The sequence below is a fragment of the Taudactylus pleione genome, unplaced genomic scaffold, assembly GCF_031769625.1.
Source record: "Taudactylus pleione unplaced genomic scaffold, aTauple2 ptg000479l, whole genome shotgun sequence".
Taxonomy (NCBI): domain Eukaryota; kingdom Metazoa; phylum Chordata; class Amphibia; order Anura; family Myobatrachidae; genus Taudactylus; species Taudactylus pleione.
The window spans coordinates 2,713,668-2,738,822 of NW_028284881.1; the positions used below are offsets into that span (position 1 = coordinate 2,713,668).

The 25,155-nt window shown below is 45.5% G+C and overlaps 1 protein-coding gene across 1 annotated transcript in view; it reads left to right on the forward strand.

The window, feature by feature from the left end:
* Window positions 1-746: 746 nt before the first annotated feature.
* Window positions 747-25,155, forward strand: part of MLXIP (MLX interacting protein) — a 94,152-nt gene continuing 69,743 nt past the window's right edge. The window contains exon 1 of the mRNA XM_088449163.1: window positions 747-1,202. Within this exon, the coding sequence (XP_088305289.1) occupies window positions 877-1,202 (326 nt within the window). The 5' untranslated portion in view covers window positions 747-876. The remainder of the gene's footprint in view (window positions 1,203-25,155) is intronic.

Consider the following 25,155-nt stretch of genomic DNA (forward strand, 5'->3'; position numbering starts at 1 on the left):
CAGGAATCTGGGACAAATGTACCTGGCACAGACCACTTTACCAATGATCCTATCACAGTAGGTATTACCATTCAGTTCCCACAAGGGGAGAATGGGGGGAGGAGAGAGAGGAGACAGATACCAGGATGTACTAAAGGAAAACTGCAGTAAAACCACCGTTTTCTGGGTTTTACCACATTTTCTGTATGTACCATCACCTGGCTGCCGGCTCTCCGATGCGGAGGGTAACGCCAGCTTTTTCTGGCATTACCCTATAGAAGCCTATGGGCTTCTACTGCATCGCGCTGGTAAGAGGGATACGATCGGATCCCTCCCAGCATGTCCCACGGGCGAAGTGTCAGTCTGCGCCTGCGCAGATGGACTCCCGGGTCATAAACTCGGAAGTCCACGGTGAAGAGCGGGTCGCAAAGGACAGCTCTTATCGGAAGAGCTGTTCTTCGCGGTACTAATTGCATATGCGATCAGTAGGGATGCGGTGACTGGCGGTAAGTAGCGCCAGAGAGAGAGACTGAGAGAGAGACACTGAGAGAGTCTGTGAATGAGAGACTACAAGCAGTTTCCATATAGAATAATAGAACAAAGAAAGTGGAAGCATCCCCCTTATTACGCGGCCACACACGCCCAATATACGCAGCGCACCCACGAGCCCTCCTGGCAACGTCACTGAGTGGGCGTTGTCGGGGCCGGTCAGCTTGGCAGCCAATCACTGGCGGAGCTCCGCCCTCTTTCTCTGATTGCAGAGTATTGCCTGCTTTCATTGAGCGGGACGTGTGTGACGTCAGTGAGACCCCTCCGAACCCGGCCTCGTCCGCAGCAGTAGTGCAGAGAAGCCCCGGCTGTGTAGACGGGAATGAGCCGGTGCTGGCAGCCGGAAGGATGATGATGATGGCGGCCAAAGCGTTCCCGAGCCGCCTGGCACACGCCGGTGTCATGGTCAAACAGGAGCCGGACGATGACTCAGACACGGACGAGCCCAACCTGCTGCTTAAGAAGTCGGACAGCGCCGAGGCGCAGATCATCCACAGCGGCCACTTCATGGTGTCTTCCCCGCACAGCGAGCACCCGCCCAAGAAAGGCTACGACTTCGACACGGTGAACGAGCAGGCCTGCCAGACCTACAGCTTCGGCAAGACCAGCACATGCCATCTGTCCATAGACGCGTCCCTCACCAAGCTGCTGGAGTGCATGACACTGGCTTACAGGTACCGGCGGCGGCAGGAGGGGGGCAGCGGGGCACTGGCGAAGTCCTGGCCACACAGACACGTACAGCTGCTCACAGGCACCGTGCTCACATGTGCTGCCAGCTCAGACAATAGCCTGTTCCTCCTGTTACTAGATGTTGTGGCATATTATACTTATATAGTTCTATTTAAATTACACATGGTTAATAACACACACTTATTTATATGTTGACAATACGCAGTGTAATAACTTGCAGTAGTGGCAACAACACGAACATGCCATGATAACGAGCAGGAAGGCCTTGTTTACTGAGGCTTTTAGTAACCACATCATATTTCTCCTGTACATAGACTATCTCCCCCATTAGTACAGATGTGTCCTTTGTCATTGTTGCTGCAGTCATGTTAAACAGCCCTTCTAGTCGCTCCTAGTCCCGTGCGAGTTTGCTCATGCCGAGCGTCTTATCGTGCATCCTTTTTCGCCGCAAATGCATCTTATTCGTAATGCAAATGAGACCCAAGCAGATTTTGCTGATTAAAATAATATGCAGCATGTGTATATTTTGTGTGCGACTGCAGCTGTATCTGCATACGAAATGCTACGTTACAGCGTCAGCGGCCGTTTTCCACACCATGTTCCGCACACATATCATACACATACCGTATATCATTTTAAGCAGCAAAGTCTGCTTGTGCATCTTATTCCCTTTGTGCACAAAACGCATTTGCTGCAAAGACTCACTGCACGGCTGAGTCTCACAAGACCCAGCGGCTCTCGCGTACCCAGTGTAACGCGACTCATAACGCAGGGAGGATAGATGATGGACATATCTGTAGGTATTCATTTTATTTCTAGCCTCTATCAGGTTGTTGTTGTTTGTAGGGCTTTGTGTGAACAGGGCATGCAGCGAGTCTCTTTTGTTCAAAGCTTACAGAGTTAGAAATTGTTATTACACATCCACTAACAGATCATTTAGGTCGCTTCCCATTTGATGCTGATCCTCGGTTATACATTTATGCATCTGACTAAACAAACCAGAGCTGTGGTAGAGATAGGAGTAATAGGGGTGTATTCAGTTAGCTGCGGCAGACCTATTAAATTAGCGGGGATTTCTCGTGTGCGAGACCCCGCGCGCAAGTCCCGGCATTCGGACTTTACCTCGCAGCTTATGGAGGTGTGGGGTAAAATCCGCGTAAAACCCACCAAATTGGGGGAAACCCACTGATTCCACCGTTTACGTAGAATCAGTGTGATTCCGGCGGTGAGTCCCAATTTTTCGGCGCGGGAAACAGGCTATTTTTATTGAATAGCTTTTACTGTGATTTTGGCTGGCAATAAGTCCCGGGGTAAACCCCACGGCTAATTGAATACTCCCCCCCTTCTAGTGTCTCCTATTTTCTTTAACTCCCCCTATTGATATTGTCAAGGTTTATTTTGTACTGACATCTGTTAAAGGGAGCCACTCAAATGTTTTTCTGGTATTATTGTAACCACTTTGTAGAATAGTAACATCTTATCCGTGTGGGATTGGTAATATTTATTTTGACATTGTATATATGTCAGAGACATGTGATCATTGCTATCTTGTATTTGTTCAGCAACCTAAAGTAAATAATTATCTGTTAAAGTACATACACACGTAACGATTTTTTGAACGATTTGTCGTTAATGACGTCGTTATTGTTCAAAAAAATCGATCAGTTTCTGAGTTATAACGATAAACGATAATCGTTCAAGCGCGCTCTCATTTGTAGTTTGTAGTTCATCGTCAAATTTCAGACTGTCCAACATAACGATTTTCATTAAGGGAAGGAACATTTTTCGTTCATCGTTTTAAAAATCGTTCATTACACTTAAAAAAAATTGTTCACTTTTTCAAGGGAAAATCTGGCAGAAAATCGTTGGTTACAAAATCGTTATGTGTGTATGCACCTTTAGACCTGTGATCAGTGTAGTTGGTGGCATGGGAGGCCTGTGGGCCTGATTCAGACCCGCTTGCGAGCACTGAGCGCTCGCAAGCGGGTCGAAGTTGGCCCAGTGCGCATGCGCACGATGGAGGCGGCTCCGTCGTGTGCATGCGCGAGACCTGGATAGCGACGGGCAAACCGTCGCTCCGGGTCTCACTACAAAGGGGGCATGCTGTCGATGTTGAGTGACAGCACACCCCATTTGGTGGGCGTGCCGGGGGCGTGGCTGGCCAGAGGGAGGCGTTCCCATGGGTACGCCTACCGTTTGGGGCTGGCCCCACTGACATCACAAGTCATGTCAGTGGGAGTGCTTTTGGCTCTGATAGAGCCAAAAGCACTCCAGGGCTTGCGGCATCTACACCCTACCACAAGGGTTTCGTCGCAAGCCCGATGGTCACGATGGTGTTGACCATCGCGACCATCTTCCTGGCCGCTCGCTATAGCTGTGGGTGGTCACCCACAGCTATACTAGCGGCCAGGAGGCCGCTCTAAAAATTCAGAAGGACAGACCTGATTCAGAGCGTCCGGCTCTGAATCAGGGCCTGTGTTCCCTCCATGTATGTATGTGTGGCTGTTTAAAGATGATCTGGTTGAAAATGAGCCTTCACACATCTACAATTGTGCATGTAATGCTGGCCATACACTGGATGATTCATCACACGATTTGGGCAGTTTCTACAGGTTGGACAGACCAATCATTTGAAAAAAGTTGTATTTTGAGTCTTCTGCGACCCCGATGCACGTCCCCACTGTCATCTAGTTTATTCGCAGATCAGATGGTTTTGCAGAGAGATCTAAACTGTTCGTGTAGGATTTGACACACATTATGTGATGTGATTGATCAAGTCCTATGGTCTTATGTGAAATAGTTGCATTTTAAATACAAATCGTCCTGTATCTGAAGGGAAGAATTTTCAAGGGAAATCGTACAACTGATCAACTTTCGAATCTCACCGTGTATGGCCACCTTAACATTCAGAGGCATTCCTACTCTGTTTCCTCACTTCCCTGTCTGCTTTGCCAAGAAATAAATCATAATATGTTCTTAGGGTTTTTTTTTTGTATAATTCCAGTCTCTAACAACCATAATGTGTTGCAACTTCCTCTTAACTCATGCTGTATAGGAAGGAATGCTGTAACTCAGGGCTTCATAAAAATCCTGTTTATTTTCTCTGTTTCACATGGTAAAACAAAACTGTATGGGAAATTAGAAGTTACTCTAATGCACACCTGACCATCTGAAAAATTAAGACACTAAGCATTTATCTTACCATTAGAACAACAGTCTAGACAGGGCCAGATTAAGGTATGTGGGGGCCCCTATTAAATGTGACAAACTGGGGGTATGCGCAATGGGGACCTTATGCAGAGCCCCCAGTAGTGTCAGTGCCCACAGTGGTAGTGCCCTGTATGCAGTGCACCCAGTAGTAGTGCCCCCTATGCAATACTCCCATTAGTAGTGCCCCCAGTAGTAATACCCCTGTAGTTGTGCCCCAAATAGTAATGCCCCCAGTAGTAATTGGGCGTGTGCCCAATAGTAATGCCCTAGTAGTAATGCCCCCTGTATAAATCCCCTAGTAGTAATACCCATGTAGTTGTGCCCCCAATAGTAATGCCCCAGTAGTCATTCCCCCATTAGTAGAGCCCTCTGTAGAAATGCCCCCAGTAGTAATGCCCCTCTATTAGTGCCCCCAATACTAATGCTCCCTCACTGGTAATGCCCCCAATAGTAATGCCTCCAGTAGTAATGCCTCTCCCTCCGAGTAATGCCCCCAGTAGTAATGCCTCCCCCCTCCATGAGTAATGCCCCAGGTGTAATGCTCCCCCCCTGAGTAATGTCCCCTGTAGTAATGCCCCCCACCAGTAATGCCCCCAGTAGGCCACTTGCACTAAAAAAAAAGTTCATACTTATCTTAAGCTAAGCACCGCGTCCACTGCAGTCCGCTCGGCTGCTCCTCTGCACTATGGCAGAGACATCATGACGTCTCTGCCATAGTGCTCTGCGTGAGCCGGAAGCTGGAGCTCACGTGAGCTGAAGCCTCCGGCTGCTGGGAGGGAGCCGGGCGCCCGCTAAATACAGCGGGCGCCTGGTAAATGGAGCCTCCCTGTGGCGCCGGGGTTAGGTTGGCCGGAGGAGGCGGAACTGGTTCCGTCTCCTCCGGTCCACTTTAACCCCGATGGGGTTGGGGGCCCTTAACGTGTGGGTGCCCAGGGACGATCGCCCCTGTCGCCCCCCCCCCCCCCATTAATCTGGCCCTGAGTCTAGAACTATATATTCTAATAAATTGTAGAATATAGGGTTAACAAAATTAGCGACTTGATACCGACAGCTTTTTTTCTTCTGTGCAAACAATATTGATGTATTTGACTCTGCTTGTATAAGAAACCTCTTTTTATTGAAACCTGTTGATATGGACAGCATTAAGGAAACACTTCTGTGCAGAAAGAGTGCTAGATCCATGAAACAGTCTCTCAGTGGAAGTGGTGCAGATTCATACATTTACATAATACATAGAACAAATGTAAGTCTACTGTTAGAACTTTTATCTACTATACCCATCACAAAAAACTAATTAACAATTGTAGTCTAATGCTGTGATGTTTTGTACACAACCGTGTCCTCACTTTTATTCTACCTATGCTTGCAGGCTGAACACTGGCCCTGATTCAGAGCCGTACGCCCTCACTCTGAATCAGGGTGTCTTTTTTTTTTTTATGGAGCGGCCAGGATGATGGTCGCGATGGTCAAGACCATCGGGCTTGCGACGAGACCCTTGTGGTAGGGTCTCGTGGCCGCAAGCCCCAGAGAGCTTTTGGCTCAAACAGAGCCGAAAGCTCTCCCACTGACATCACTTGTGATGTCAGTGGGGCCGCCCCCAAACGGTAGGCGTTCTCATGGGAACGCCTCCATCTGGGCAACCAACCCCCCCGCCCGCCCACCAAAGGTCGTGCTGTCACTCAACATCGACAGCACACCCCCTTTGGTGCGAGACCCGGAGCGACGGATTGCCCGTCGCTATCCGGGTCTCGCGCATGCGCACGACGGAGCCGGCTCCGTCGTGCGCATACGCTCTGGGCCACCATCGACCCGGTTGCGAGCGCTCAGCGCTTGCGACCAGGTCTGAATCAGGCCCACTGTTAGCAAAGAACTGGAGTCAGGGGTAATATAACTGGTACATGGTACACCACTATTCTATACAACATGCTTATTGAATTTTATTATAATAGAATAAATATTAACGGTTAAAGCTCAGAATAAGGATAGTGTATATACACAGAATAAGTGCATTTGTGCCATATAGTTGGTCATCCATGCTGAAAATTGTGGGCTCTTATCTTCATGCAACACACAGGGACTGAGAGAAAAGCATTGTTATTCTGGCTTCTATTACTATGAAGAATTGGCTCCCTGAACTGTTGTCTGTGACAAATGCTAAGTTCTCTATAACAAGCTGCACCGCACTGTTAAATATGTAGTATGGGGAAAATATATCTCTTAATGCCGGAGCTGTCTGAAGTTACTACTGCTTCTAGTATGCTAGTATGCTCCCCTTGATTGCCATGTAATGTATTGCATTGCAGTTTAGTCAGAGACACTGATGGCTTAAGCCCATCATTCAGAATGGCACAGTCATAAACCATATTAAGGGGTCTATTTAACAAAAAGCGTCAATAGAAGTGAATTTCTATCACCGCATATCTTTATCTCAACAATAGAAAACCTTCTATCGCAACTATTTAGCTTTGAAATGTTGCCAGTACATGTGAGCTGTGCTTGGTTACCTGGTGTGCCTGGCAGAGGTAAGCACTGACTATTTCTCCAGCCAGTTGTTGTTCTGCACATGCCTGTCCCATGTCACACATGCAGCCCATACTGGGGGTTCCAGTGCAGATTCCTCCAAAATGTTAAAACAGGGAGAAAAATAGAACCAAATTTTACAGCAAATGGAATTGGAAAAATGGTTTGTTGTAATTAAATTATTTTTGTTCCTGTATCACTCCCTGTTATCACCGTCCTGGGATGTCGATAGTGATGGAAGGGTTGTTGCGGTATGTATATCGCTGCAATGATGTTTGGTAGGCTTTACCCATGCATTGTCTGAGGAGCTACCCCGCAGGAGGCCGGCATTGGTGACTTGTAAATAGGGAGACCCCTAAGACTATATATAAAGAGTATACTATAGTCCAGAGGTTCCTCAATGCTCCCCAACAGTTCAGGTTTTAGAGATATCAATGGTTGAGCACAGGTGATTAAATCAAATTGGCTGAGGTACTAATTAAGTCACCTGTGGTCAAGCATGGAGATCTCTAAAACCTGAACTGTTGGGGGGCCTTGAGGACCGTGTTTGGGAACCTCTGCTATAGTGTATTGTGTTCTTTTTACTGGATCAAAGCTTTTATACATTGGGGGATTACAATTCCAAATTAAACTACTATTTGAGAGATTACGGAATACATTTCTGGTATGCTTTATTGTACTACTGAATCTTTGGATGTCCAGCTTGTCCTTGCTAAATATAGTAATGGTCTCTGAAGTTTCCACCCTAATGTATTGGGATAAACAAGTAAATGTAAAGCAGGTCTTATGAAACCTCTAATTCTATGTTCAGTTTGCAGCGCCTGTCACAGCTGTCTCCAGCGTGTTTCTTTCTCTGGATTTAGCACAAACAAGCAGCGTGTGCCAGGCGTGCCTCTTGGGATTAGTGATCTGTCACTTCGGCTCTCCTATTAAATAGGTTTTCCCATATTGGTGACTTTAGAAATCCTTCCCCCAGGGGAGTGAGGCCGTGCACGGCTTTGCCCCTTGTGGCCTTTCTGCCACCTCTCCCTTCCAGCTTCGAGGTCATGCCCTTTCAGAAAGCAAGCTACGCAGAAGTACAGTGTTTTCATTCAGCCTAAAAACTTTTCCATATTCTTCTGTCTGTTTTAAGTACTTGGCATTCCCAATGTAATCAGGAGCCAAAGGGTGATCTTTCCAGAAACGACTGAAGTATGTGAGTTATTTAATAAATGAAACACATGTTATCACTTATATGCTTTTAGAATAAGAGATGGCAGAATAACACATGTATTAGTGCTTCTATTATTGGTAATGAGAACATACACTAAACACATATGTTAAGCTGGACACAGATTGAAACCCCATGTACCATATATTAGTCTTCAAAGCCTTTTCCAATCCAAAACTTGAACTTGTAGCTTGATTATGTTATACTTCAGCTTAATTTTTGCAAGTGAATAAAGTTTTTGAAGTGTTGATATTACTGCCGAAGGGCCTATCGGAACTGAAACTTGGCCTACATTGAAGACTGGTAATATGAGTCTGAGTTTATTATCTTTGTTTGCCGATCCCTGAAACTTTGTCATTGCTCATTGGCTTGTTCCTTTACATTAGTTCTTGATATGTCATTTGCAGCTAGTCATGGTTGTGACATTTTGGACAGGTAGTTACATATATCAGTGCCAATCATTTATCAGAGTAACATGAACTTTTCTCTCCTGGAGCCTTAGATGTGTTTTTGGAGACAAAAATGGTGGTTTATTGTTATCCCTCAATTCCCCTGGACCATATAAAGAAAGCTAACCTTTACCCAGTGAATTGTTCCTGGCTGTTCTTCATGCTCCACCATTGCTTGCTATTAAAGAATGATGTACCTGCGTGCACCCTATTGTCAGTCATTACTGACGCCAAGTAGAAGTCTTTACAGACCCCTCCTGTATGAATTGCAATATGTCTGGTTCTGGTATGAAATTTGTACATTACATTGTTGTACTCAGTTGATCGATTGTTGTTCTATACACCTTGTCAGCCACATTGGCTGGATGATTTTTTGGTTGGTGGCTCAGTATTAATACATCCATGACAATAGAACTATTGCTGTCCCACCTGGAGTGAACAACCCTTTTGCAGTGAAAGTCATTTACATTTTTTTAATCTGTGCTTATTTCTGCAAGATCCAGGGTATAGGTGTTCTCTATTGTTTGTCATAATAAGTTTTAAAAGTCCCTTTAAGAAGGGATGTCTTTCTATACCGCTTATTTCAGTGGTTCCCAATGTTTTAAATTATTATAAATATATGAATGCCGCTAATTAGTGTAATTTGTAATTAAAATAAAGCTAATATTGTCTCCAATTCAGCAGTTTTCCGGTTACTCTCAAATTCCTGTGACTTGCATAGGCAAACGCAGGGAAGTTTCCGTCTGCCTGGAAACCCCCCTCCCCAGCCCGCACCTTGACCACAATAAAAATAGTAATATAATAGATTGTTACTAGTGCTGCATGTTCTTCTAAGTATCACAAAATAATTAGCACCACCTGTGGGTCTTTTAACATGTATCAACCAGTAATAAATAACCTGTGCACCAACTAGAAGATCTGGAAAACATGCACTGTTAGAGATGCACTGCTATAGAGCCCAATATGTACATATATGTCCAGGGCAGTGCTAGGTTCTTCTGCTGCTCCTCTAGGCTCCCGGACTTGCTCCAATAGTCTGGAATGGTGCCCACATCTAAAATAAATAAGTTCAGCTCAGGCAGGATGGCCCTACTGACTCATCTAATGGCTTACTGTGATCACTGGTCCTCTGTATGCTGGAATTATTACACACAGTACACTTTGTATGATGCTTATTAAAGCTGGTTAAGTACTAATTCTGCTCTAAAATTAAGCATTTGGAAACCCCCCTCTGGAAATCCTGCGTTTGCCACTGACTTGTGCACATAAAGGACATCATGACTCATCACGGACAACACTGGTTGGGAATTGTAGTCTAAAGCTGGGTATACGCCTATCCTCCGATTCCCAACGTGTTCGTGAGATATTTTAAGAGTGTGTACGCACCTACGATCATGTTTTATTGTAAAAAAACTGATTGTGTCTGAAGATCTGGTTTATGGGCGTCCTAATATTCATCAGATGTGATGGTGCAGTGTCAGACAATGCTGGAAGTGTGTACTTGCTAAAGATTGTTCTGTCCAATTCTTCTGCTGATGCTCCTCCAGCAGCGTAGCCTGATGTGTGTACGGAGTCACAAACGTTTCAGCTTACAGTATGGAAAGATGAGGATAGAGGATTGCAAGTTCGATTGTCAGATTGCATAAATCTGCACTAATCATAAAGTTGTGTATACTACACATTATACGATGTGTACTCAGCGATCAGACAGGCTGACATATCGGGCAGCCGGTACACATTAGATCCGGTGCCCGACTGCCCCATATGTCGGCCCCTGCCGCATCCCGCTCCATGGGGTCGTCAGTCGCATTTTCAGATTGAGCTGCATGTAGGGCCGACCTGACTATGCGACTGGCGACCAAACGGGAGCGCGCGTGGCCCAACATAGTGGGTGCACATTAGATGATATTGACAATATATAGCAGTGTTGGCTAACCTTGACACTCCAGCTGTTGTGGAACTATATATCCCAGCATGCCCTGCCACAGTTTTAGCATGCCCTAATAGCAAAACTGTAGCAGTGCATGCTGGGTTATGTAGTTCCATAACAGCTGGAGTGTCAAGGTTAGCCAACACTGATATATAGGAACGATCCATAGGGTAGTCCAAAATATCGTCTAATGTGTAATCATTAAAGAATAGGATCTGAAGTTTGATCGTACAAGTGTGTAGAAAGCTTTACTGCTGACCTCTCCTTTTTATATAAGGATACATGCATCATTACTATAATACATTTAATTTTCTGCATAAAATGTTGTCTTTCTGGATATTAGCCAGGTAACAGGATATCGCCAAGCGCAATCTCAAAATGTTCTCGTATTGTAAAATTACACTTTACTTTTTTAATTCTATATTTCCTATAGACCCTTTTGTGCATTAGCAGCTGTAATGAAGATGTCACCATTATGAATCCTTGACACTTCTTTTCAATAATGTGGTCTAGTTTAAGTTTTCTCATATCCAGATCTCAAGTTTTCCTGTGGCAACAGGTAGAATAATTATTGAACCAGTGTAATTGGAAATCCTCAATATATAACCTGCTGGGCACCTGGGAAAACCAGAGTTTTAATGATGCATTGTTTTGTGTGTAAAGCTGGCACACACCATACGATGGTGCAATGTGATGTAACGATACATTCCGCGCGCTGTACACTGCGCAATCCGGTGTGCAATATGTCGATGCATGTAACAGTACTGCATCATTCATTGTATCGTCTCATCTGCTGTACAAAACCGCAATGGAACAATACAATTGAATGATGGAAACGGTGTACGCACTATATAACGAGTGCAGTCTATAGTTTCAATCTGCGTTGGAACAATATATCATATGATACATTGTATATAATGTGTACCCAGCTTAAGTGTTTACTATACACAGTCAATTGTGATCAGTCCTATTCTTGTGTTTAAGCAAGCTTGTAGTTGTGTAATGCTCCATAGCACTCTGTTTACAAATCAGCCCATCTGCAATCTGTAGTACAAACCCCCATGAAAGTCTCCCGACTTCTACATGTGTAGTTACTTATTACGGTGTATGAGTTCTGTTTTATGTTTGTAAGTATTGGCAACCCTAAAGAACTATGCAAATAGTTATGCGTTATGTAGCCGTGCGTCCTGATCATCCTTGCTCACTGCCTAGTGTGCCATGCCATGCCCCCTGAGATTGTGGGATTAATGTGAGGTGACCCCGGACAAGGGCAGAGAGAGGTCGTGTAAGGAACAGTGTTGGGGAATGGTAAGGTGCATATCTATTTTAAATATTTTCAAAGGTGAGATAGTTTTGTTTTTAAATCTTTTTAAATCCTTCTACATTGTACTCCCATTTATTGGTATCTGGTGTTTAGGAGCTCAAAAGTAAGTAAGAACATGAAAACAAGTTGAGACATAATGTCTTTATACAAAATAATATATAAAATATAGGTTATGCTGCTCTCTTACCACACTTTGCATGTAAACTACTGATTTGCATTCTGTTATATTGCTAGTCCCTGATAGTAAATAAGTTAACTAGCGTGTCTTATACTATATATGCACTGTAAACAGGTGCTTTGTGTCTGTCACATGACACGGAGTCAGCATTATCAGGTTGTAACACATGGCTTATTGGTGTTTGCTGAGTCAGTGTATAATGTGTTGTGACCTCCTGACTGGAACACAAATGTGTTTGTGTGTATAGGATTATATTCCCCTCTCCAAACCATAGGATTGCTGCTCCTGCTGTACTTCATCTTTAGGGGTCAGTTCATTCAGAAGCAAGTTTGTGTCATGAAACTCTCATACATTGTGCGAATGTGCGCACCCAAGAAATGTGATATTCAATTAGAAATGCCATTTCACGGGACTCGTGAAAAGGTGGTGCAACATTTCTACAAAAAGATAATTGGGAGAAATGCATCCTGGGCCCTGAGATAACAGGACCATATAGAAGGCTATTAGGAAACTACAGGAGGTTCTTAAAAGGTGTCAAATGACTGATTTTTATACTTTTTATTAATGGTGGAAAAATAATAGGAAGTAAGTGTTTTTCGTCAAATTAAAGTCTTTCCAGTCTTTTTGGGTACAGAATAATGTCTGTAAAGTGATTTTCAGTGTTCTAATACAGGGTACAAGCTTTTTTGGATAAAAAAACTTTTTAGCTTCCGTCTGCAAGTTCTAAAACCCCTCTCCCATCAATACACCTCCACATAGCTGTCCCTCACCATTTACACCTCCACACTGTCCCTCACCATTTACACCTCCACACTGTCCCTCACCATTTACACCTCCACACTGTCCCTCACCATTTACACCTCCACACTGTCCCTCACCATTTACACCTCCACACTGTCCCTCACCATTTACACCTCCACACTGTCCCTCACCATTTACACCTCCACACTGTCCCTCACCATTTACACCTCCACACTGTCCCTCACCATTTACACCTCCACACTGTCCCTCACCATTTACACCTCCACACTGTCCCTCACCATTTACACCTCCACACTGTCCCTCACCATTTACACCTCCACACTGTCCCTCACCATTTACACCTCCACACTGTCCCTCACCATTTACACCTCCACACTGTCCCTCACCATTTACACCTCCACACTGTCCCTCACCATTTACACCTCCACACTGTCCCTCACCATTTACACCTCCACACTGTCCCTCACCATTTACACCTCCACACTGTCCCTCACCATTTACACCTCCACACTGTCCCTCATCATTTACACCTCCACACTGTCCCTCATCATTTACACCTCCACACTGTCCCTCATCATTTACACCTCCACACTGTCCCTCATCATTTACACCTCCACATTGTCCCTCATCATTTACACCTCCACATACCTGTCCCTCATCATTTACACCTCCACATACCTGTCCCTCATCATTTACACCTCCACATACCTGTCCCTCATCATTTACACCACCACATACCGGTCCCTCATCATTTACACCTCCACATACTGTACCTGTCCCTCATCATTTACACCTCCACACTGTCCCTCATCAATTACACCTCCACACTGTCCCTCATCAATTACACCTCCACATACCTGTCCCACATCATTTACCCCTCCACGTACTTGTCTCACATCATTTACACTTTCACATACCTGACCCAAATCATTTACACCTCCACATATACCTGTCCCAAATCATTTACACCTCCACATATACCTGTCCCACATCATTTACACCCTCACGTACCTGTCCCACATCATTTACACCCTCACGTACCTGTCCCTCATCATTTAACCCATTATTGAACTTTTTAGAGAAGCTCTCCTGTCTTTATTGGCAAACGTATGCTATTTAAACCTCTCCAAGTGCATGATTATTCGTTGGGACGAGTGTCCCAGAGGTTCTGCACATGTTTACTTTTTAAAATAAAGATTTTCCCTATCTTTTCACCTGCTTAGGGGGCTGCGCACAAAAAAACACAAATTTCCTCAGTAAATGCAATGCGAGTTTGGAATTGAATTGCCAATGGAATTCACAGTGTGACTTTGCTGAGAAAACATCTCACCGGACCCAACTCGCTTCTAATTGAATTGACCCTTTAGAGAATGATTCTCTCCTCCCTTGAAGTAATTCCTTACAGGCATTGAATATCATAGGGGATCGTACAGTCTTTAGGCCTGATTTCAATTAGCTGCGGTTAATTACCGCGGGCTAATTGATCTGCCGGGCCTATTCAATTATAACCCTGCAGGCTACAGTAAACACGGATTTCTGTTCGAGTCTGAGGTGGCTCGAACAGAAATCCACATTAAATGTCCTGATCATGGGTGTCGTGATTGTGTTAACCCATAGCTCTAGGAACATATCCCGGATTCTGTGGCTTAACGCGCGTTAGTTGGTAATTTACCGCAAGAGGAAAAGGGCCTGTAATTTAATAGCCCCGGGCGTTTGAGCCCGAGGCTACCACCCTTTTCCAGGCACGTTAAATTACCGTATGTAATTGAATCCGGCCCTTTACATTCCTGAAGAAGTCTCCTTCCCACTGTTAATTAAGGTCACAGTCAGCCCAATATGTATATGCCGGAAGGTCTTATTCTTGGATAGAGAAGTCCACTGATAACAGCAATGACAGAAGTCAGACTCCTTTTCCAACATTAAGAATTGAGAGGACTCGGGAGTGAGAAACAAGAACTAAGTCATCTCTCTAGTGAGTGTGATGTTTTTCAGTGACAGTAAAATTCTTTGGCTCCATGCTATTGAAAGTGCAATGCATCAACCAAACCATTCTGTAATTAAATGTGAATATACAAAAATCAGTTTATCAGCTTGTCCACTCTTCACGCCAATTAATTACTTAAGTAACTAACCTCTATTGCAGGTGCCTCTGTTGAAATACCCATGGATTTTAGACACTTATTTGGAGAAGGGGAAGGAGTGGAGGCCAGAGTATAAATGGGCAGGAACCAAAGTTTCAATGTTCTCTGCTGCCCTCTGTGCTGAAGACCTAGGGTCCATCCTGCTCTGTTGCTGATGGCTCATCTAGTCGTCTTTACATGGGGAGGAAAAGCGCCTGGTATCTAAGGCTTGTACATGCACATTTGCAGTCATCATACCGCACATTTAGCCAGCTGAGTCTGAACCCTGGAAGTGATGGCGCAAGCTATCACTTTCCATTTTTCCCTTCCCAGGCACTGGCTCTTGTTGGAGCCCGTGTCCCTACATGACTTTCTTGATACATTTTCCAATAAATATGCTTATTGCCACCATATGCAGTGAAAAAAAATTATGCCTATCGAAGCTAAAACGCGGGACATAATTAAATTGTCCCTTAGGGGGCGACTCAATTGTTAGCGCCGGCAGCTGTCTGTGCTGGTCGCCCGGCGGAGCAATTGTTGCTCCTTATGGGTGCGAAAAGTCGACATTTCTGCTTGTCACTTCCTGAGAAGGTAAGCCGAAATGTGGGAAAAGTCCGTGGTTTGTGCGCCCTAACCTGGACTTTAGACGGCTTGATCTGTTTTATGTGGCTAAACCCGGTCTGATTGGGCACGACAAATGCGATAATTAATGGGTACCCAAAAGCAATTGAATTGCAGTATTGAACGCACACAATGCCGGTGATCAGAATCCTGGCAGCGTAATCCCTACGTATGCAGGTAAATATCCTAACCCTACCCCTAGTCCACCTTTTCCGCAGCCTAACCCTAATGACCCGAACCCTGCTGCCTGACCTTAACCCTCCCTTCCTCCAGCCTAACCCTCCCCCTAGTGCCTAACCTTAATACTTACCGTTGGGATCGCAGCCGTCTGGATTCTAGAGCCGCGATACTGACTGCTGTCGGGATTCTGGTGCCGGGTTTTTAACTGCCAGCATTGTGTGCATCGGGATGCTAACTACATCCCGAATGATCAATAATGTATGGGATTGCTGAATAAGGAGAACTTTCAAAACTTAAAATCTGTAATTTAGCTGCATTCTTTGTTAAAATTAGATCCAAATTTCTGTGGCATCCCTACTCGCAGTGTCACCCGGCGCAGATGAAAAGAGGGCATGGTCATGCTGCAGGGAGGCAGTGGCGTCACAAGGGGGGGGGGGGGGGGGGGAGTGGGCCGCACCCGGATGTCACCAAGGTGCAGACAACTCCCCCTCAGTGACAGGAGCCGAGTGCTCTGGGGCGTATCTATAATGGGTGCGGGGAACACTGGCCCCGCACCGCACACCCTGCACCCATAGAATGACTTGCCTCTCCGGAGTCCCGCATCAGCGCGGGGGTCCAGCGCTGTAAAAACTACTGGAAAATGGCCGCTGCTTTTCGTTTTCCTGTCGTTTGCGCAGTACAGGGAAAATGGCCACCGTGATCATTTTCCCGGTGACCAGCGCACTGTGGGCACTGACACTACTGGGGTCCCCATTGCGCATACCCCCAGTTCATCACATTTAATAGGGGCCCCCACATGTTTGTTGCCCAGAGGCCCGACAGACCTTAATCCGACCCTGGGCGTACCCGTTGTACCCCCCTGTCGTCAGGCCTGCCCGGGTACTAGTCACGGTAAGCTGCTTCTTCCGACTTAAGTGCAGGACCTGATGCGGGCAATTGAATAGCTCTAGGCACTTATCCTGAAATTCATCAACGTGCTGGTAATTTAATTGCCCCATAGTCTGTATCTGTCCTGAAAGATTCCTGATATTTTCTCTTATGTGTTCACAGCGGTTAATTTTTATCTAGTTTATGTCCTTGTAGTTATTTACCCTTTCAGTTGTAAGATATCCAGGTTTCTTAGTAACACAAGGGCAGACACATTTGGCAGGTGTAAGGTAGGGTAGTTCATTTGCTTTAGATACACATTAGAGTTGTGTGATATAGCAGTGCATTGTTCAGATTTATCTCGTGAAAGTCATTGGGCTCTATTTACTACAATCCGCATATTGAATGCGGATTGTAGTGTGATATTACCGAGTGAATTCGCATTGCGAATTCAGGCAATATCACAGGGATTTACTATAAATCCCTTGCAGGGACAGAGCTTGCGATAAAGCTCTGTCCCTGCGGATCCCATCCGCACTCTAGTCGCGGTATTTTCGGAAAAAATACGCGACTAAGAGCCCGCGCATGCGCCGACCCACCGTCGCTACTACCCCCCCCACCGACGCTAAGCCCCGCCCCCGGCACTAAGCCCCGCCCCCCGCGATCGCGGACCCCCGCGAACCCCCCTCCCCCCCCGCCCGCGACCCCCCTTCTCCCTTCATTACACTTACCTGCATCCTCCTGGCCTCCGGTGATCTTCTCCGGGCTTCCCGATCAGGTGATCTCCCATACTGCACTGGGACCCGATCACCTGATGACCGGGCCCCAGTGCACTGTGGGAGACCAGCTGACCGGAGAGGAGCCATCACCGGAGGCCCGATAACCGGTCCCTGGATTCAGGTAAGGAAAAAAAAAAATGTTTAATTTTTTTTTTCTTTTTTTTTACAGTAATCAGCTTGCGGTCTACTTAGACCACATAGCTGATTACTGGTACCGGCTCCCGCCTCTGCTCTCTCCGTTAGAGCAGAGTGGGAGCCCGGTAACCGGGGGAGACCCTGGATAACGCCACCTCCAGGTGGCGTTATTATCACAGGGCTTCCCCCGGTATTTTTTTACAATTTATTTTTAGTAACTTGCACACAGATCACATTTCCCATTACAATTATGGGAAATGCGATCTGCTTTACTAAAAATAAGTGATACTGGGGGTTGGTAGAATTTTACTAATTCTACTCCAATTGCCCTGTAATAACTACAGGTGAAACTAAAATAATGTGAAAAGGGTGTGAAAACACCCTTTTTCACTTTATTTTAGTAAAAATAATGTTAATAAATAGAGCCCATTGAGAGCTCATTACATGGATATGGCAAATACGCTCTGCTGTAAGAAATCTTGGGCACTTCTAAATGTACAACATATTGGGCAGAATTCAATTCAACGTGAATTGAATAGCGCTGGGAAGGAGCTCCGAGAGCTATTCAATTCAGCGCGCTGTTAAGCCCGACTGAAGGTTTTCTTCTCGCAACGACCTCCTGGGGTGCGAGAAGAAATCCATCAAAACTGCTAGCGAGTTGCTGTTTTCTGCTCTTAGCGCAGCATTACGCCGGGCACTTATGTCAGAGAATGCCTGTTCTCGTGACTAAACACCATGTTTAAGGCACGAACACGAGCATTCTCTGACATAACAGCACGCTGAATTTAATAGCTTCGGGAGCTCCTTGTGAACAGCAATCTTCAAGTCTGACCACAGATTCTCAATTGGATTGAGATCAGGGCTTTGACTAGGCCATTCCAACACATTTAAATGTTTCCCCTTAAACCACTCTAGTGTTGCTTTAGCAGTATGCTTCGGGTCATTGTCCTGCTGGAAGGTGAACCTCCATCCCAGTCTCAAATCACAGGCAGACTGAACCAGGTTTTGCTCAAGAATATCCCTGTATTTAGCACCATCCATCTTTCCCTCGACTCAAATCAGTTTCCCAGTCCCTGCTGTTGAAAAACATCCCCACAGCATGATGCTGCCACCACCATGTTTCACTGTGGGCAATGGTGTTCTTGGGGTGATGGGATGTGGTGGGTTTGCACCAGACATCGCATTTTCCTTGGTGGCCGAAAAGTTAAATTTTAGTCTCCTCTGACCAGAGCACCTTCCTCCATACATTTGGGGAGTCGCCCACATGCCTTTTGGCAAACTCAAATCGTGTTGTCTTATTTTTTATCAGTATTGGCTTTTTTCTGTCCACTCTTCCATAAAGCCCAGCTCTATGGAGTGTACGGCTTATTGTGGTCACATGCACAGATACACCAGTCTCTGCTGTGGAACACTGCAGCTCCTTCAGGGTTACCTTTGGTCTCTGTGCTGCCTCTATGATTAATGCCCTCCTTGCCCGGTCTGTGAGTTTTGGTGGGCGGCTCTCTCTTGGCAGGTTTATTGTGGTACCATGTTCTTTCCATTTGATGATGATGAATTTGATGGTGCTCTGGGGATCATAAAAGATTTGGATATTTTTTTATAACCCAACCCAGAATTGTACTTCTCAACAACTTTGTCCCTGACTTGTTTGGAGAGCTCCTTGGTCTTCATGGTGTGATGCCTCTTGCTTAGTGGTGTTGCAGCCTCTGGGGCCTTTCAGAAAAGGTGTGTTTTTACTGACAGATCATGTGACACTTAGATTTCACACAGGTGGACTTCATATCACTAATTATGACTCCTGAAGGTAATTTGTTGCACCAGAACTTTTGAGGGGCTTCAGAGCAAAGGGGGTGATTACATATGCACATGCCAGTTTTCTGAATTTTATTTATAAAGATTCTTTTTTCTATATTTTTTTCTCATTTCATTTCACCAAATTTGTGCAGATCCATCACATAAATTCAGATAAAAAAATAAATTACAATATGTAATGTAACAAAACACGTAAAAAGCCATGGGGGGGGTGAATACTTTTGCAAGGCACTGTGTGTGTGTGTATGTATGTATGTATGTATGTATGTGTGTGTATGTGTATATATATATATATATATATATATATATATATATATATATATATATATTTATATACACACACACACTTTCCATGGAAGCCTGGCACTCTGGATAATTAGACCAACGGAGGGGTGCCTTCCTAAACACATGTAGTCCCCAAACGTCCCTTTGCAAGAACAAGGCGGCACTCCCATTGATGATGGTACAAAAACGTGTATTGAATAGTTTCAGTGACACATTATATCGACGTTTCAAGGTCCATAGACCTTTTCATCAGCATGGGTCACGTAATATGTGACAAGACAATCAAACCTGCGGATGCAACCCCTGAAGCAAAACACCTCTCTGGCAAGCAGCGCTGTGGTGTAAGGAGAAAAAGTGAATAACACCAATAGATCTTGTGAAGGGACATTTGGGGGGTATATATATATATATATATATATATATATATATATATATATGCACAGCCGTGTCCTTATATTAAGGCTGCATCTAAAGAAATGGATATCGCCATAGAGAATTCCGAAGGGGGGGGGGCAGGGTGTTTAAGGGGCTACACCTCAAAAGCTATAGGAGGACTGAGTTGAAATTTGGTAGGGGCGGGTAGAACTGTCGCATGGTGCTGCATGCCAAATTTCAGGGCAAAAACCTAAAAAATTAGGACATGGGAGTAATCTAAAGCTCCAACTGTCACTTATTCTGACTTTCTCAATTAGGAACCCTTTTCTGCTATAGTCTATGGTGGATTTTTGGGATGGCATAACTCAGGGTAGGGGTGGAATTTAGACTTTGGGTTTGTTTTATTAGGTAGCTATTGTGCCAGGGTACGTGGTTTTGGGGTTCAGGTAAATTAGAAAGTTAGTTTTTATACTATTACCTCAAGAATGCGCCATTGTAGAGAGAGGACTTTTCAACTTGTTGCGCAGCCGCACTAGGAGCCTCCAGCAGGTGTAATAACTATTACACTGGGGATAGCCCTGGGCTATCAGCCTGGGCTTGGGGTGCCCCGGAGAGGTGGGACCCCTTTAATGGGGGGGTCCGCAACTCCCCAGGGATCCCTGGCCTGGGTTGACAAGCAGTCGGGTGATGCTTCGGCTGAGGGGCCCTGCGAAAGGGCTCCCCTGGCTGTGGCATCACCCCCCTGCTAGAAAGGGTCCAGTGCTGGCTCCGGGAAATACAGGGGGGCTTACACATTTTTTCCCCCCTGTATTCCCAGAACCAGGACCGGCACAGCGCCCGGTGCTGGTTGCACTAAATACGTGGGATCCCTACGTCATTTGTCCTCCATATTTTGGACACCAGGACTGGTTCTGAAATGCCTGGTGCTGGTTGTGCTTAACACGGGGGACCCTTTGTTGTTTGTCCCCTGTATTTAGCACAACCAGTACTGGGGCTCCATAGCCCGGTGCTGGTTGTTTCCTGGGGGGGCGCGGCTACGCTTTATTTATTTATTTATTTTTATACACATTCAATTTTTAACCAAGATGTGTAGATCTCACTGCTGCATCTGTGACTTATTGATTTTATTTTCTCCGGTGCATACGCACTACCAGTGAGCCCTCTGTTGCCCACTGATGCCCCCTTTGAAATGCACTGCTGCCACTGCTCTGCACCACCGCTGCTGCCGCTACCCCACACGCCTACAGCCGTCTCGCACTCTGCACCTCACAAACCAACCTTGTGTGTGCTGTCCCCTCTTCCACCTGCGTTAGTATACCATTTTGTTGCCCTTCTCTGCAGGTGGCCCGGTTTGCTCATCCAAACCCTGATAGTTAATACATTTTAGAAAAGCTATGAAATTCCATAGACAAAAAACCTTATGGTTTCACATGTCCGATTAAGGCTGCTTAGACATGATCTGAAAATTCACAAAACCTATTGATTTTCTGCCACTCAAACTTCAAAAAGCAATGAAATTACAATAATTAAGGCTGACGCCTTAATGGACATGTTCCTTGCGCAATACAGATATGGTATGCCATAACACCCTGTGGTTAACTGCAGATTCAGCACTCTCACAGAATGAGATTGCTGTCACTCACAAAATGTGGAGCTGCTAATTCACAGAATTGTGTGCTCATTGGAATACACACATGCAGTCTATGCAACTGAAGTCAAAGCAGTTATGTGGCTCCCACATCCCACTCAGTGCCCACAATCTTCCCATTTGATCACCAAAACAATCTCACTGGCTTCCAACATCCTTCTCACTGCATACATTTCTCATTTAGAATACACATTTAGCTCCCTTATTTTTAAAAATATCATACTCTGTCTATGCATGTACACTTTCTTCCCCTATATGCCTCCATGCTGCTATATATTCCCCAATCCCTACTGCTGTGTGGTCTCCCAACTGTGATAGTCTGTGTTCCCTCATCCGCACCAATGTTTTTCCCCAGCCGCACCGCCCTGCATTCGTGCCTTCTCCACAGCCATGTTGCTGTCTTTCTCTCATCTGTGGCACTCTTTCTTCCGCCATCTGCACTATTCTGGTCCCCCAACCGTGCTACTCTGTCTCCCCCAACCACCCGCACCACTGTCTTCCTCCCCATCCACACCAATCTGTCTTTCCCAATCCCTACTGCTGTGTGGTCTCCGAACTATGGTAGTCCGTGTTCTCTCATCCGCACCAACATGTCTTTCTCCATCTGCACCACCCTGCATCCGTGCCACTGTTTCCTTCTGCACCACTGCCTTCCCCTAAGCCACGCCACTGTCTTCCTTTGCTCTGTGGCACTCTTTCTTCCTCCATTTGCACCACTCTGTCCCCCCCAACTGTGCAACTCTGTCTCCTCCCCCCACCCACACTACTGTCTTCCTACCCAACCACACTAATTTGTTTTCCCCAATCCCTACTGTTGTGTGTTCTCCTATTTATGCTAGTCTGTATTCCCTTATCTGCACCAATCTGTCTTTACCCATGTGCACTGCTTTGTCCATTCCACTCTCTACCCCCATCCACGTCGCTGTCCCCCAAACCATGCCACTCCATTTCCCCCCATCCGCACCACTGTTTTCCACCCATCTGCATTACTGGCTACCCCCCTTCTGTACTGCATAACCTTCCCTCCTCTACACGCCTTTGTGTCTCACCTATCCATGCTGCTGTGTCTCCTCCCCCCATCCACACCACTTTTATCCCATCTGCACAGCTCTATTTTCTGCTTTGACCTCAGTTGCATAGACTGCATGTGTGTATTCCAATGAGCACACAATTCTGTGAATTAGCAGCTCCACCATTTTGTGAGTGACAGCAATCTCATTCTGTGAGAGTTCTGAATCTGCAGTTAACCACAGGGTGTGATGGCATACCATATCTGTATTGCGCAAGGAACATGTCCATTAAGGCGTCAGCCTTAATGATCGTAATTTCATTGCTTTTTTTTGGCAGAAAATCAATAGGTTTTGTGAATTTTCAGATTATGTCTAAGCAGCCTTAATGGGACATGTGAAACTGTAAGATTTCTTGTCTATGATATTGAGATTATATATATATATATATATATATATATATATATATATATATATATTATAACCTCTGCCTCCCAGCAGTTGATTCCATCTTAGACGTGCTTGGCTGTAGGCTACAAAAGGGAAAGGCTGGCTGTACATTCTTTGCTGCTAATGTTAGAAAATAAAAATGCATGTAGTAAAACTACAAGACTCATGCTATGCTTGCATTATATTTCTTCAAAAACTTTGTGCTAACTGGACACAAACTTAAAGACCTTTGCAGTCCCCATATACAGTATGTCCTGCTTAAAGTCTTCCACCCCCTCTTCCTTTGTTTCCATGAAAAACAGGTTTAGCACTTTTAGAATGTAATGTCTTGCGAGCTGTGAATGCTAATGAAATAAACATCTTGTATTTTTTTTTTTGTCTTTTATCTCTAGCAATATTTTTTTTCAAATAAAAAATAAATGTGAATATTAACCTTTTGTAGTCTTCTCCAAAGTATTGTCATATCATGCCCACATATATATTAATATAAAACCCAGCTAGTTACCCATAGAGAAATTGTGGTGTGGTATCTCTCTGGGTTGTATGGTTAGTGCAGGGACTGAAATCTTGGCAGTGTTTTGGAGTGATGAGTGATAACTAATTGTTATATAGCGTTCACACTGTAAGGCCACTTGAACAGTCATCAGCGCTTGTTATGAAGTGTTCACTAGACATTCAGCACAATTATAACCAGTAATGAGTTGGTCTTGACATAAGCTTAAAATTAATTAGCCATTCATGTATACTTGGAGTTCTGTGGAGTGTATAAAATTTAAAAATAAAGAATATTAACTTGTGACTTTTAAATTACAGCTTGGAGAGGTTTGTTGGTTTAGAAAAATTGAGACTTATTAAAACCAGTCCTCTAGGGCAGGGGTGACCAACCCATGGCTCTCAAGTCGCATGCGTCTCTTTTGTGTCTCCCTTACGGCTCCTTGCTCGGCATGCCCCCAGTGGTACTGAGAACACTGGTCTCTGAAGCGATCAGAGACTAAAGAAGCCTCTGATTGCTTCAGAGGCCAGCGTTCCCAGTAATGCAGTGCCTGGGTGACATCAACCGCGATGTGAGGAGCCCACGCGCCTGCTGGATCCAGTTAGATCCAGCAGGCAGCGGCACCGGAATTGACGGCGGGATTCCGGAGCCCTGACGGCGTGGAGCAGTGAACAGCATGAAGACAGGTAAGATTCTTCATATTGGTGTGGGCTGAAAGGGGTAGCTAGTACTGGGGGCACAACTACAGAGAGCATTGCTTAATGTGCACAACTACAGGGGGCATTGCAGAAGGGGTACAACTACTGGGGCACTGCTTAATGGGCACAGCTACAATGCCCCATTGCATAAAAGCCAAAACTACTGGGGGAATTGTATAAGAGGCACAACTACTGGGGCCATTGCTTAATGGGCACAACTACAGGGGGCATTGCGGAAAGGGCACAGCTACAGGGGGCATTGCATAACGGCCCCAACTTCTGGGGGCATTGCTTAATGGGCACAAGTACTGGGGGCACTGCATAATGGGCACAGCTACAGGGGGCACTGCATAATGGGCACAGCTACAGGGGACAGTGCATAATGGGCATTGCAGAAGGGGCACAGCTACTGGGGGCACTGCATAATGGGCACAGCTACAGGGGACAGTGCATAATGGGCATTGCAGAAGGGGCACAGCTACTGGGGGCATTGCATAACGGCCCCAACTACTGGGGGCATTGCATAACGGCCCCAACTACTGGGGGCATTGCATAACGGCCCCAACTACTGGGGGCATTGCATAACGGCCCCAACTACTGGGGGCATTGCATAACGGCCCCAACTACTGGGGGCATTGCATAACGGCCCCAACTACTGGGGGCATTGCATAACGGCCCCAACTACTGGGGGCATTGCATAACGGCCCCAACTACTGGGGGCATTGCATAACGGCCCCAACTACTGGGGGCATTGCATAACGGCCCCAACTACTGGGGGCATTGCATAACGGCCCCAACTACTGGGGGCATTGCATAACGGCCCCAACTACTGGGGGCATTGCATAACGGCCCCAACTACTGGGGGCATTGCATAACGGCCCCAA